Genomic DNA, 15,281 nt, shown 5'->3' on the forward strand with positions numbered 1-15,281 from the left:
TCAGCTTGCAAGCTTCCCCCTTTGTCCTCCAAACATAACGATGGGCATTATGGCCAAACAGTTCTATTTTTGTTTCATCAGACCAGAGGATATTACTCCAAAAAGTACGATCTTTGTCCCTATGTGCAGTTGCAAACCATAGTCTAGCTTTTTTATGGGGGTTTTGGAGCAGTGGCTTCTTCCTTGCTGAGCAGCCTTTCAGGTTATGTCGATATATAACTCGTTTTACTGTGGATATAGATACTTTTGTACCTGTTTCCTCCAGCATCTTCACAAGGTCCTTTGCTGTTGTTCTGGGATTGATTTGCACTTTTCGCACCAAAGTATGTTCATCTCTAGGAGACAGAACGTGTCTCCTTCCTGAGCGGTATGATGGCTGCGTGGTCCCATGGTGTTTATACTTGCGTACTATTGTTTGTACAGATGAACGTGGTACCTTCAGGCATTTGGAAATTGCTCCCATGGATGAACCAGACATGTGGAGGTCTACAATTTTTTTTCTGAGGTCTTGGCTGATTTCTTTTGATTTTCCCATGATGTCAAGCAAAGAGGCACTGAGTTTGAAGGTCGGCCTTGAAATACATCCACAGGTACACCTCCAATTGACTCAAATTATGTCAATAAGCCTATCAGAAGTTTCTAAAGCCATGACATCATTTTCTGGAATTGTCCAAGCTGTTTAAAGGCACAGTCAACTTAGTGTATGTAAACTTCTGACCCATTGGAATTGTGATACAGTGAGTTATAAGTGACATAATCTGTATGTAAACAATTGTTGGAAAAATGACTTGTGTCATGCAGAACTACTACAGTTTGTTAACAAGAAATGTGTGGAGTGGTTGAAAAACGAGGTACAATAACTCCAACCTAAGTGTATGTAAACCTCTGACTTCAACCGTAACTGTGGGAGTTAGTTCAATAATGTTGATGTTAGTATTATTCTCAATGAAAGTGAGGTGAGAGAGAGAGAGAGAGAGAGCAATAGGAGCAGTTGACTATGCAATAGGATATGAAAAAATATTAAAAACTGACTGTGTTCACTCAGCAGTTCGGGAGCAATGACTTGGCAGGTGAGCTTGTTTGGTAGGAGGTGAGGATGATGGCATAGAGCAAGAGGACAGCCAGACAGTAGTGATGCAAGAGCTCACTCAAATACACCTACCCAAGAGTACTTGTCTCTGGCTGGACAGCTGTCTCAATCCCTTATTAAACACCCAGTCTATCTCATCCTATGTGTGTTTGTGTGTGTGTTTATGCCATGCATGCCTATTAGTTGCAATACTATCAAATGTGGTTAAAATACATTTAAATATTATAGACTGTATATTGGACATGGCTGATTTTCCTGTCCATTTGTGAAGACTTGGCGAGGGAGGTAGCAATGTGAGAGAGTACATTCGTCTGAGGTAATGGCCACTGTGTGTGTCTGCATGTTAACAGGCTGATGTGGTTTTTCAGTTGTCAGTCTCCTCTCCAAGGACCATTATGACAAGTGTTAGGTAACTGTCAGACTGTGCGGGAAGCACTTTACTTCTCCCAATGTGGTGTTGATTGACTTCCGTTCATTTTTTGCCTGGCAAAATACTTTTTGTCATCTGTGACAGATGACGGCTGGATGGTTATGGGGACTTTACATTACTCTATTATTATTGGGCCTTTGTGTTGCTGCCTATAGCTCATCCAAAACCACGAGACAGTGGGATAAGTGGTAGAGAGGTGGAGAGTTCTCACTTAAATGAGTGGTCACTTTCACCTATAAGGAAATACACTACATGACATATAGGGAACAATGGTAGCTGGCTATCCATAACGGTAGATCTCTGTAGCAGTTCTCTGTGTTGCAGCTACCCCAAGCAGTCAGAGTTAAAAACCTATGGCGCACTGCAAGCTGAGGGTGAAGTGATGGAGGAGGCCTTGTTTGCCTCGCCCTCAGCTTGTATTATTGAACTTCCAAGGCGTTTTGTTTCCTTGTGGCGAAGAAGCCTGTTGGAGTTCAACCTCCCCCTAACGAAAGAGAACGTTGATTTTTGACCTGTATGTATCCATGATGACAAACTTAGGCACACACCAGAGAAAATATCATACAAAATTGTATGTTCAGTCCAATGAAACGAATAGAACAAAGTCAACCACCTGTCAATAGTTCCCTCTGTTTTTCTCTGTTTGTTCTCCCCCATATGTGATTCCTAATCATCCCCCTTCTAGCAGATGCCAACCGTAACCTTTGAGAATAGTGATGTCATCCTAACGGTCATTAGTTACAGGTCTACACAGTGCATAGCTGCTACTCTACAGAAACACTTGTATCTAACCAAGGGGTTCTGTTTTAGGTAAATTGTCAATGTCTGCTAATGTTTGAGAGAGAGAGTTTTTTTTAAAGTTTTTATAAAACCTTTATTTTATACTCAAGTGTTAACATAAATAATGACACACTGCCTTTTCAGAAATGAAATAACAAATGTAATTCCTAAACAAAAAAATAAATACATAACATATACATTCAACTTATTTCATCAGCAAAAAATAATTTCCCCTCCTCTACAAAACAAAGCGCTCCTTCGTATGCCCACTTCTCCTCAAACACTATGAGATCTTTTACAGCTGAGAAGAACTCAAAATCTACTTTTATTCTTGCTTTCACTAATCCTTTAAAAACACATCTTACATCCTGCCCATATCCCGTTTCTATCTTATGTTTCCTACTCAGAAAAATTGACATCTTAGCTTGTCCCAAAATAAAATTTAACATTTGACATTTTCTTTTCTGTTGCTTACTATATCGAAACCCCAAAATAAAAACAGTGTTATTGAAAAACTCCCCTACAGCTTTAAACAAAGATTCCAGCATTTCCAATAGAGGTTTTATCCTCTCACACTCCATAAAACAGTGAAAAATGGTTTCTCTTATATTACAAAAAGGACATCCATCTCTAACATCTGAGTTAATAACAGATACAAAAGCATTAACTGCAATGATACCATGTAATACCCTCCATTGCATATCACCAGTACCCTTTTGTAACGGTGGCTTGTACAGTGCTCTCCATTCTGGCTTTACCTTGTCATCAATGCCCAATTTTACCCTCCATGGAGTGTCTTTTCTATTTTTCAATTTATCTTTATTCAACACCTTGACACACCCCCTATACAAGTCCTTCCCATTCACCTCATCCAAACCCACCTCCTCCAACCCTCTCAAATCCAGCAATAACGCCTTTCTTTCTGACTCTGGGATATTTGGTGTAATCCCTAGTCTTGGAAATGAGACGTCTTCATCTTGTACCTTCTTCTTGTGACTACTAAGCATACCCCACTCTTCCGCTGACAGAGCCTTCCTGCAGCTCCCCAGCATTTGTTCGACAATCCTTTCCGACCTCATCCCCAAATGTTCAGCCACCCTTCTTCCATCCATTAAGGCGGGCCCAGCCATGGCTATTAACTGTTTTAAGGTGATGATTTTGCCCTTCACCAGAATCTTGGAGAAATGTGGAACAGCTGCAGTTGTACAATCCAGTCTTGCCCCATACACCAGAGGTTCCTCCAACAGCCAATGCACTGACTCCGCTGAACTTCGTCTTGACACCTTCATTATGCTCCACACTCTGAGAAGGCCTCTGTAAAACGGAGGTACTCCCTCCCTAGAAATCTGGCTACTGTCAACCAGAAATAAAGCCTTCTTTAAACCTAATCCTCCAACCCTCTGTAATACAAGACCTGCCACCCCTCTCCACACCACATTTTCCGGTCCATAAAGCAACCTTTGAATAAACTGAAACCGGAAAGCAGTAGCCCTACTAGCAAGATGTACAAGACCTTGTCCCCCCTCCTCTTTTGACAAATACAAAACACTTTGTGGAACCCAGTGATATTTATCCCAAAAGAAATCCACAATAATTGCCTGTATCTTAGCCAGAAGGCCAGATGGTGGTTCTAAAACTGACAACCGATGCCACAGTGTAGAGGCAATCACATTGTTAACTATAATAGTGCGCCCCCTATATGACATACGAGATAGTAACCAACGCCATCTCCTCATCCTCCCTTCCACAATTTCAACCACCCCACTCCAATTTTTTTCCATAGTCCCCTCATCTCCTAGGTACACTCCAAGATACTTAAAACCTCCCTTACACCATTCTAGCCCCCCTGGCAAAGCCATGATCCCTCCAGCCCATTCTCCAATCTGTAAAGCACAACTCTTTTCCCAATTTACCTTTGCAGAGGATATTCCCCTAAAACGATCAACCATTAGACTCAAACTATCCACCTCCGCTTGATTTTTCACTAACACAACTACATCATCAGTATAGGCTGAGAGACGAATAGGAGGAATATCCTCTGAAAGGTACACCCCTGCAATGCGACTTCTAATGCTATTTAGTAGTGGCTCTATAGCAATTGCATACAACATTCCTGACAAAGAACATCCCTGCCTAATACCTCTACACACTTTAAAAGGAGCACTCAAACCACCGTTAACTTTCAATACACTTTCAATGTCACCATATATCACCTTTATCATGGCAATAAAACCAGAGCTGAACCCAAACGCCTCAAGCGTGTGCCATAAATATTGATGTTCAACTCGGTCAAATGCCTTTTCCTGATCAATTGAAATTAGACCAGCATCCAACCCAATAGCCCTAGAGACGTCCAAAAAATCACGAATCAGAGAAATGTTATCCCCTATCTGCCTGCCAGGAACACAGTAGGACTGGTCCGTATGTATGATTTGCCCCATCACCTCCCTCAGCCTGTTGGACAAAGCCTTTGACAATATCTTATAATCAGTGCACAATAAAGCCACCGGCCTCCAGTTCTTCACCTCCCTAGGGTCACCCTTTTTGGGCAATAGGGTGAGGACAGCCCTTCTGCAGCTTATTGGTAGTAACCCTCCGGTTAAACTATCATTAACTACTGCTAGCCAATCCTCTCCCAACATAACCCAAAAAGACTTAAAAAAGTCAACGGGAAGCCCATCAATGCCTGGTGCCCTTCCATTTTCCATGCCTTTTAATGCAGTGTATAAATCCTGCAAAGACAATGGTTGCTCAAGCTCAACCTGAGCTTCTGCAGCCACCTTTGGGAGCCCATCAAAGAACTGCTGTGTCACTGTTTTATCCTCTTTGTACTCACACTTGTAGAGCTCAGCATAGAACTCTACTGCCCTCTTTCTAATTTCACTAGGGCTAGTGAGCTCTTGTCCAACAGCTGATTTGAGACAATGAATAATTTTTCTTTGTCCATTCTTTTTCTCTAAACCAAAGAAAAATTTGGATGAGGCATCCATTTCAGATATTCCCTGAAACTTACTTCTCACCAATGCCCCCTGTGCTCTGATACCCAGCAGGTCTGCCAATGCAGCTTTTCTCCTCTTGAGGGCCTGAGTATGGCCTCGATCTCCTGTGGTCTCAACCAACGTCATGAGTTCCACTATTTCAAACTCTAGGGCTTTCATTGATCTGGTGATATCCTTGGTGACATTCCTCGTGTATTGATTACAGAATTGTTGAATCTGAATTTTCCCTATATCCCACCACTGTTGAAGGGATACAAAACTGGTCTTTTGAGACCTCCACCTCTCCCAGAAAAAACTGAAACATTTCCTGAAGTGAGCATCACTCAATAAAGTTATATTAAAATGCCAGTATGCGCTTTTGGGTTTTACATCGTTAATGAACACCACCTCTGTTATTAAACAATGATCAGAAAATCCCACTGGGGTTATCACACTTGATTTACAGACCTGAGATTGATGCTCAAAACAATAAAACCTATCTAACCTGGCCATAGAGATGATGTTCTCTCTCACATGCGCCCAGGTGTACTGCCTTGTTCCTCCATGTTGACTCCGCCAAATATCACACAGTTCATGTGTTACAATGAGGCGTTTTAAAAAAGTCCTTGAGGCTATATGAGGTTCTTGGTGATTTCTATCTAAATCGCTGACTGTGCAGTTAAAATCCCCAGCAATAAATAAATAATCTTCTTTGTTACATTTCTCAATGGTATTTGATAATGTCTCTAAAAAACATACCCTCTCAACTGTCACCACTGGGGCATATACATTTATCAGACACATAGTGATGTTTTCATACCTTGCTCTAACTTTTAATAACCTCCCCTCAACTACCTCTTCAATCTCATAAGACAAAGGCAAAAACCCTTTTGAGAACAAGATAGCCACACCCCCACTTTTTGAGTTTTTATGACTACACACCACTGTCCCCCCCCACTCCTTTTGCCACATAACTTCATTTTCCAAATTACTATGCGTTTCTTGTAGAAAATTTATGTCACTTCCCTTTCCCCTAATTAACTCATACACCATAGCTCTTTTTTTACCATCTCTTGCCCCATTTACGTTTAAAGAAGAAATCTTAAAACTGCTCATGGATGAAAAAAATATACAGAGGAAGATACAGCCACCACATCTCTTTACAGAGTTAAAACTGCAACTGAACTCTTTCATTTTCTTTAGAATTTACATCACTTATCACTCTCGTGACCACTTTCTTGAGTCTAGCAATTTCAGAGCTTTTTAAACCTCCCCCTGTAATTTTTTACATCAGAAACTTTGCTGATTCAATAAACAATTCACTTTCAGGGAAAAAATCAGTTACATTGTAATCCTGCATATATTTCTTCCCTTTTGTCAACTTCAGAAATTGACGTATCTTCTCAATCCCATACCTCCCTTCCACCCCATTTATCTCGCTATATTGTTGTGACGCGTCAGATGACTCACTCTCGCTATCCTCCCCAGAAGAAAACTCCACCATCTCTACAACTTGTTCATCTTCAACTGATTTATCAATCTCTACCTTTCTCTTAGAATTAGACCCTTCACCACCCCTTAAATTCTTCCTTTTACTCCTCGGTATTTTGAAAACATCTGCTTCCTTTTCCGTTATTTCAATCTCCTCTTGACCTCCAATTTCATTTTCCAGCACCACCTCAGCGACGGCAGTCGCAATCTCACCGACTGTTTCCCCTCCCTCTTTGTTCTGATCTACCACAATTGCCCCCGTATCCACAATGCCTTCCTCTCCTACTTTTCCAACCACATCTGCCCACCTTCTCCCTTCCCCTGCACCCTTAGCATGTTCATCCCTTCGCGGTGGTGCGTTAGTTGCACCAGCACTAGAGTTACTACCTGGCTCAGCGCGCTCATTCTCGTGACAACTACGCACCAAATGCCCCTCTTTTCCACAGCCAAAGCATTTCATTGATTCAGTAGAAGCGTAGAATACATAATCAAATCCATCAATCTTAAAACTGAACGCTAAATTCAGTTCATCTCCGTCCTTTTTTTAAATCATATGCACTTGTCTCCTATGAGACACGACATGTTTCAACAACGGAGATTTGCATCCAAAAAGAACCTTCTTTATTGTAGATACGATTTGACCATGGCGAGATAACTCCCGCTCCAACACTTCATCTCTAACAAATGGTGGCACGTCAGAAAGTATCACTTTTTTCGCCGGATTCATAAGCGGAAATACCGGCGTCTGTGTCTCCCGCAACACAACACCCCTCTCAACTATTTTATTCACCTTTTCAATGGAATCTAAGAATATCACTACAGCGCTATTCATCCTTGAGGCTGATTTGATGCTATCATACCCAATGATAGCACCCACAGCCAAGCTACATTCTTCCACTGAACACCAGGCCGCAGCAGGAATCTTTACTCCATGCCTCCGACTAAGTTTTTCAAACTCCTCACTCCCGCGAGTGGCCATTGCAACCAGCCCCACCCGCTGGTCGTGCCCTCGCGAAAAACCAACCTCAACGATCCCACCACCCTTATACGTGCTTAGTTATAATTAAACAAGATACCCTTAAAACAACTAAACTAATCAATATATATATATATACATACCAAAACCCAATAGAGTGAAAATAAATTCCATTCGCTCTCACAATCACTCCTGCTTGACGACTCACTCCCAGCATGCACTCCGACGAGAGAGAGAGAGAGAGAGAGAGAGAGAGAGAGAGAGAGAGAGAGAGAGAGAGAGAGAGAGAGAGAGAGAGAGAGAGAGAGAGAGAGAGAGAGAGAGAGAGAGAGAGAGAGAGAGAGAGAGAGAGAGAGAGAGAGAGAGAGAGAGAGAGAGAGAGAGAGAGAGAGAGAGAGAGAGAGAGAGAGAGAGAGAGAGAGAGAGAGAAGGAGAGAGAGAGAGAGAGAGAGAGAGAGAGAGAGAGAGAGAGAGAGAGAGAGAGAGAGAGAGAGAGAGAGAGACCTTCCAACCTCACAGCGCTGGTGTACTAATGACAGTAATTATTGCTCGAACAGAGCATGTAGCTGAGTCATAGCTAGTTTTGTACACTGTATGAAAGGTATATTGTTTCTGCTTCCCTTTGGCCCCAATGAGCTGGGATGTGATCTCCAAATAATGTGTTGGGCCCATTCAACACCCCCACTTCATATACCACAGATGCCTTTTTAACCCAATGTCCAGGTTTTAGTTTACGAATATTTGAACGTGGCGGGTTATATAAAGTATAGCAGATTGTCGGCAGTTAAAAAGACTATTGAATTAATTGTATTTTTAAAGGTCGAGGTTACTCTCACAAACCTACATTTCCATTGGATGTAAAATATTGGCTAAATGATTTATCTGCAGTAGACAGATGATCTTACAGACACTGTGTTCTGAGGTTAAGTGTATGCTTTGATTGATTCAAAACTCAGGGGAGAATCATCTGAACCTCAATGCAAAGCAATGTCATTCCTACAGAGAGATATCCACTGGTACTAAAACACGGTTCAAAGATAAACAAGACAGATCCCAACAGAGTGTTGTGTAAATTTGGAGTTGGAGCAGTGTTTGCTTTTATGAGAGTAAACAAATACATCAAATCAAATCAAATTGTATTGGTCACATACACATGGTTAGCAGATGTTATTGCGAGTGTAGCAAAATGCTTGTACTTCCAGTTCTGACGGTGCAGTAATATCTAACAAGTAATATCTAACAATTGCACAATAAATACCTAATACACACATATATAAGTAAAGGAATGGAATAAGAATATATAAATATATGGATGAGCAATGTCAGAGCGGCATAAGCTAAGATGTAATAGATACTGTAGTATACAATACAGTATATACATATGAAATGAGTAATGCAAGATATGTAAACATTATTAAAGTGGCATTATTAAAGTGACTAGTGTTCCGTTTATTAAAGTGGCCAATAATTAAAGTCTGTATGTAAGCAGCAGCCTCTCTGTGCTAGTGATGGCTGTTTAACAGTCTGATGGCCTTGAGATAGAAGCTGTTTTTCGGTCCCAGCTTTGATGCACCTGTACAGACCTCGCCTTCTGGGTGGTAGCAGGGTGAACAGGCAGCGGCTTGGGTGGTTGTTGTCCTTGATGATCTTTTTGGCCTACCTGTGACTTCGGGTGCTATAGGTATCCTGGAGGGCAGGTAGTTTGCCTCCGGTGATGCGTTGTGCAGACCGCACCACCCTCTGGAGAGCCTTGCGGTTGAGGGAGGTGCAGTTGCCGTACCAGGCTGTGATAGAGCCCAACAGGATGCTCTCAATTGTGCATCTGTAAAAGTTCGTGAGGGTTTTGGTTGACAAGCCACATTTTTTTCAGCCACCTGAGGTTGAAGAGGCGCTGTTGCGCCTTCTTCACCACACTGTCTGTGTGGGTGGACCATTTCAGTTTGTCAGTGATTTGTATGCCGAGGAACTTAAAACTTTCCACCTTCTCCACTGCTGTTCCGTCGATGTGGATAGGGGGGTGCTCCCTCTGCTGTTTCCTGATGTCCACGATCATGTCCTTTGTGTTGTTGAAGTTGAGTGAGAGGTTATTTTTCTGACACCACACTCCGAGAGCCCTCACCTTCCTCCCTGTAAGCTGTCTCGTCGTTCTTGGTAATCAAGCCTAATACTGTTATATCGTCTGCAAACTTGACGATTGAGTTGGAGGCGTGCATGGCCACGCAGTCATGGGTGAAAAGGGAGAACAGGAGGGGGCTGAGCATGCACCCTTGTGGGTCCCCAGTGTTGAGGATCAGCGAAGTGGAGATGTTGTTTCCTACCTTCACCACCTGGGGGCGGCCCATCAGGAAGTCCAGGACCCAATTGCACAGGGTGGGGTTAAGACCCAGGGCCTCAAGCAAAATGACGAGCTTGGTGGGTACTATGGTGTTGAATGCTGAGCTATAGTCAATGAACAGCGTTCTAACATACGTAGGTATTCCTGTTGTCCAGATGGGATAAGGCAGTGTGCAGTGTGATGGCGATTGCATCGTCTGTGGACCTATTGGGGCGGTAAGCAAATTGAAGTGGGTCTAGGGTGACAGGTAAGGTGAAGGTTATATGATCCTTGACTAGTCTCTCAAAGCCACTACATGATGACAGAAGTGAGTGCTACGGGGTGATAGTCATTTAGTTCAGTAATCTTTGCATTCTTGGGTACAGGAACAATGGTAGCCATCTTGAAGCATGTGTGGACCCCAGACTGGGATAGGGAGAGATTCAATATGTCCGTAAACACACCAGCCAGCTTGTCTGGGCATGCTCTGAGGACGCGTCTAGGGATGTCGTCAAGCCCACAGTCCTTGGTAGCGGGCCGCGTCGGTGGCACTGTATTATCCTCAAAGCGGGCAAAGAAGGTGATTAGTTTGTCTGGAAGCAAGACGTCGGTGTCCGCGATGTGGCTGGTTGTCCTTTTGTAGTCCGTGATTATCTGTAGACCCTGCCACATACGTCTCGTGTCTGAACCGTTGAATTGCGACTCCACTTTGTCTCTATACTGAAATTTTGCTTGTTTTATTTCCTTGCGGAGGGATTGCCTACTCTGTTTGTATTCTGCCATATTCCCAGCCGCCTTGCCATGGTTAAATGCGGTGGTACGCGCTCTCAGTTATGCACGAATGCTGCCATTTATCCACGGTTTCTTGTTAGGTTAGGTTTTAATAGTCACAGTGGGTACAACATCTCCTATCCACTTCCCTAGAAACTCACTCACCGAATCAGTGTATACGTCATATTGTTCTCTGAGGCTACCCGAGACATATCCCAATGATCAAAACAATCTTGATGCGTGGATTCCAATTGGTCAGAAAAGCATTGAATAGTCTTAGCACGGGTACTTCCTGTTTGAGTTTCTGCCTATAGGAAGGGATGAGCAAAATGGAGTCATGGTCAGATTTGCCAAAAGGAGGGTGGAGGAGGGCCTTGTATGCATCGCGGAAGTTAGAGTAACAATGGTCCAGTGTTTTTCCAGCGCGAGTGCTACAGTCGAAATGCTGATAGAATTTAGGTAGCCTTTTTCTCAAAGTTGCTTTGTTAAAATCCACAGCTACAATAAATGCAGCCTCAGGATATATGGTTTCCAGTTTGCACAAAGTTCAGTGAAGTTCCTTGAGGGCCGTCGTTGTATCGGCTTGAGGGGGGATATACACGGCTGTGACAATAACGAAGAGAATTCTCTTGGGAGATAATACAGTTGGCATTTGATTGTGAGGAATTCTAGGTCAGGTGATCAAAAGGACTTGAGTTCCTGTATGTTGTTACAATTACACCATGAGTCGTTAATCATGAAACATATATCCCCGCCATTCTTCTTCCCGGAGAGCTGTTTATTCCTGTCGGCGTGATGCACTGAGAATCCAGGTGGCTGTACCGACTCCGACAGCATATCCCGAGAGAGCCATGTTTCCGTGAAACAGAGTATGCTACAATCCCTGGTGTATCTATTCTCTTATGTAGTCCTTACAGGAGGGGGATTAGTGTGGATTGAGTAATGCCTTTGTGTTACATCTTTGATGACTGCTGTGTTAACGTGTGGAGTGATTATGGCTACAATGGTCCTAGGAGAAGTTCTCAGGTTTTAGCTGATTCGTGTGGGTTTATTCATTTTGTTATTTTCATGGCTTTTGTTCGACCTTTGTATTTAACATAACTTTACCTGCATTCCATCTACAATGAACACATACTTTAACTGTCTGAGTAGGAGAGTGTCTGATAAAGATTACCATAGATGACACAGGGTGAACCAATTTGTTTAATGTAGTTAAAGGTGAGGTGGGGTGCGTCACGGGGGGCAGGGTGACTGACAGGGGTCGTCAGAGCCGGCTGTCTCCAGATAGCCTCAAATAAACACCTGTCATTTGTATCCTTGGTGAGGAGGGTCAGATAAGATGCCCTGTCCAGATGCTGTCCATCACTCTACAGCCAATCTACTCAATGACCATGGAAGACAGAGAGTGGAGATCGGACAGAGAGAGATTTTAAAGGGCAAAGAAAGAGAAATGTGGCAAAAATAAAATGGGGGTGGGACACAAAAGAACAGATAGAGTTTACAAAGAGGTACAGAGCCAGAGACATAAACAGAGAGCGGCTGGAGGGACATGAGAGATTGAAACTATAGAAGTGGAATGAGGGAGAGACAAGGGGAATTGATGCGAAGATTAGAGCCAATCAGCAAATCAACAAATCAGCGCAGTACGGAGAAAGACATTTGGTCTAACGCTTTCTCACTCACGCCATTTTGTCCTGAATTCACTGCAGTTCTGTTTGGGATTAAGACAGCTGGCCTGGCTCCGGGTGAGTCTTGTAAGTCACTGTTAAGCACGTGTATTGCCCTGTTTGCGTGTGGTAGAGTTCATGTCTTTGAGTTGATGCTGTGTCTTTGGGCTGGGGGATGATGGAAACGTTGGTGTGTGGATGTGTAGTGGGGCATGGCCCGGGGAAGACACGAGAATGGAAAAACAGACTGCTGTTTCACACTGTATCTGTCACAGAAACTCCAGCCTAGTTAAACATTGACTCATTACGCTTGTTTCTGTGTGTGTGTGTGTGTGTGTGTGTGTGATCTGAAAAATCCATCTGGGCTGATTTTTGTTTGTTCGGGGTCTGTTTTTCGGGCAACCGTGCGTGTCCGTTTATGCACATGTGTGTGTAAACGAGCATGTGTGCTCGTGTGAGAGAGTGTGCGTGTGTCGTAATGAAACAGCTTTTAGCCAGCAGTTGCTCTACTGCTCAAACAGGAAATGAAACGTGTCAAACAGGGATAAGGAGCTATATCCAAGGGCGACTATTCCTCATAGCCAGGTTCTACCCCGGGATGTCTCCCACCTTTCCTGTACAAAACCATCAGCATAAGTAGATGCCGCCATTTCATCTACTCAAAGGTAGACAGGCAATGTGGATGAAACTCTCACCTCTATCTCACCTTTATCTGCAAGTGGCAGCAGAAGCGTGAACAAAAGTCGATTTGAGATTTTCTGCGACTGACATTTTGTCAGCCATAATTGTGTGAAATATGGCCCAGGTAATACAGAATTCTACTCCTGGCAGGGAGTTAATAGCTATCATGAGCTACTGTGAGCTTCCTTTATTCTGGAGGATCCCCCATTGTTCCCATTCACCACAGCCAGGCATCCATGGTACTGTCTTAACACTGTATCTCTCCTCAGTTTCTGTGTGCAGGTTTGATTTGAAGCACAGAGACATTTCCACTGACCTTTCTACCCCCTCTGGTTTTCTTTGTCTGGCCAGGTTCTGGAGCCATTACCACCACTGACCCGTTCCTCTTCATCACTCTCCTGATCCTGCATAAGCTCCTCCCCTCCCTGTTTGCCCAGTAAGAGACTTCAACCAAACGACGACCCGAAGGTTTTTACTTTATGTACCAAACAACGAAAGGGAAATATATATAGATGTAAACCGTTATGGCACATCACTGAGGATGAGGAAACGAATGGCAAAGAGAGGAGAAGAACGGACTGATGACATAAGGACTGAATGAAAGAAAAGGAGGAGACGGTGGTCTTCTGACTGGGACTAATAGAGGACACGTCTAAGAACTGGAATCATATGGATTGTATGAGAAGCATGAAACAAGGAATCTATGTGAATAGGAACTTCACCTCTGTGTCATACACACAACCGACATCCGCTAAACGCTGCATCCAGTTTCCAAATAGTATCTGCCGTGCTTCATGCATGGCTGTTCTTATTTATTTTCGGGTGGATATGTTTTTATGTTTTATTTTCTATTTGTATTATATTTTCAGTTCTATGGATTTTATTTGGAATTCATTTTTCAGGATTTTGAAATTATTTTGATCATATCTGCTTTTGGTTGATTATTATTTTTTGTATTCTAAAAGAGATCCACTCCTCATGTTTGTTCAAGTTGATTTGCATGAGCTGTTGAACAGAAACCCATCATGTTTGTTCACAGACATCAAAGATGGGGCTTTTTTTTATGTTTGGTTCATTCATGGAGACTGTGAGTCTAAGTAGTTATGTTGCCTCTCTCTCTCTCTCTCTCTCTCTCTCTCTCTCTCTCTCTCTCTCTCTGTCTCTCTCTCTCTCTCTCTCTCTGTCTCTGTCTCTGTCTCTGTCTCTCTCTCTGTCTCTCTCTCTCTCTGTCTCTCTCTCTCTCTCTCTCTCTCTCTCTCTCTCTCTCTCTCTCTCTCTCTCTCTCTCTCTCTCTCTCTCTCTCTCTCTCTCTCTCTCTCTCTCTCTCTCAAGCGTTGTTTCATGATGTAAACAAATATGACCTTATATATTTTGATTAAATAAGGCACACATTACCATAGTTGTTGTTAGTCACCTTCAATAATGTTTATTTTTATTAAAGATATGGTGGTCAAAGGTAAGACATTCATTTATAAAATCAAAAAAAAAAAACGTATTGGTATGTTGCCAACACCAGTTGAAATAAAAGTTGTTGTTTTTTTAAATAAAAATTGACATCAAAGGCGTCATATGTGAACATTAAATCTATGACCATACAGGAGCACTAAGCATGTCTTAGTGCTCTCTAAAGTATATGGTTGACCCATATCATGAGATTAATCTTTCCATGAACTAGAGGTGAATTAGGCACGTAGGTCACTGTCCAGACAGATCTTTCTTGCCAGTGCCACACGCACTAATGTCTAATGAAGCGCCTGCGTGCATCCCTGTCCAAGTGTATCTCCAAAGTCAGTTGCAGAACCAGGGTCTGAGCTCTATTGAATCCATGGGAGATATGTGACAGCTGAGCAGCTGTTGATCCTGGCAAAGCAGACGCAAGGTACCACTTGAGCGCCCACGTTGTAGACTGAGGGTCGCAACGCAGTCCCCTGGGAGTAGTGAGCTGTGATGTAGTCTTTCCGGCAGGATAGGCACACATTCAGCGGAAGAATTCTTGCTCGTTTAAGCATGTCTAACTAACAAACCAAAAAAAGGAGCACGATACGCCACTACAGTTCATTTCATTAGTCGAATGTGCATCCCAGGGAAGAGCAACGGAAACTC

The 15,281-nt window shown here is 42.9% G+C and overlaps 1 protein-coding gene across 1 annotated transcript in view; it reads left to right on the plus strand.

Annotated features, from left to right (window-relative positions):
- Positions 1-14,743, plus strand: part of LOC139576214 (V-set and transmembrane domain-containing protein 2B-like) — a 31,735-nt gene extending 16,992 nt beyond the window's left edge. Inside the window, exon 5 of the mRNA XM_071401997.1 lies at positions 13,530-14,743. Coding sequence (XP_071258098.1) covers positions 13,530-13,618 — 89 coding nt within the window. The 3' untranslated portion in view covers positions 13,619-14,743. The remainder of the gene's footprint in view (positions 1-13,529) is intronic.
- Positions 14,744-15,281: the final 538 nt, after the last annotated feature.

This window comes from Salvelinus alpinus, chromosome 5 (assembly GCF_045679555.1).
Source record: "Salvelinus alpinus chromosome 5, SLU_Salpinus.1, whole genome shotgun sequence".
Lineage (NCBI taxonomy): Eukaryota > Metazoa > Chordata > Actinopteri > Salmoniformes > Salmonidae > Salvelinus > Salvelinus alpinus.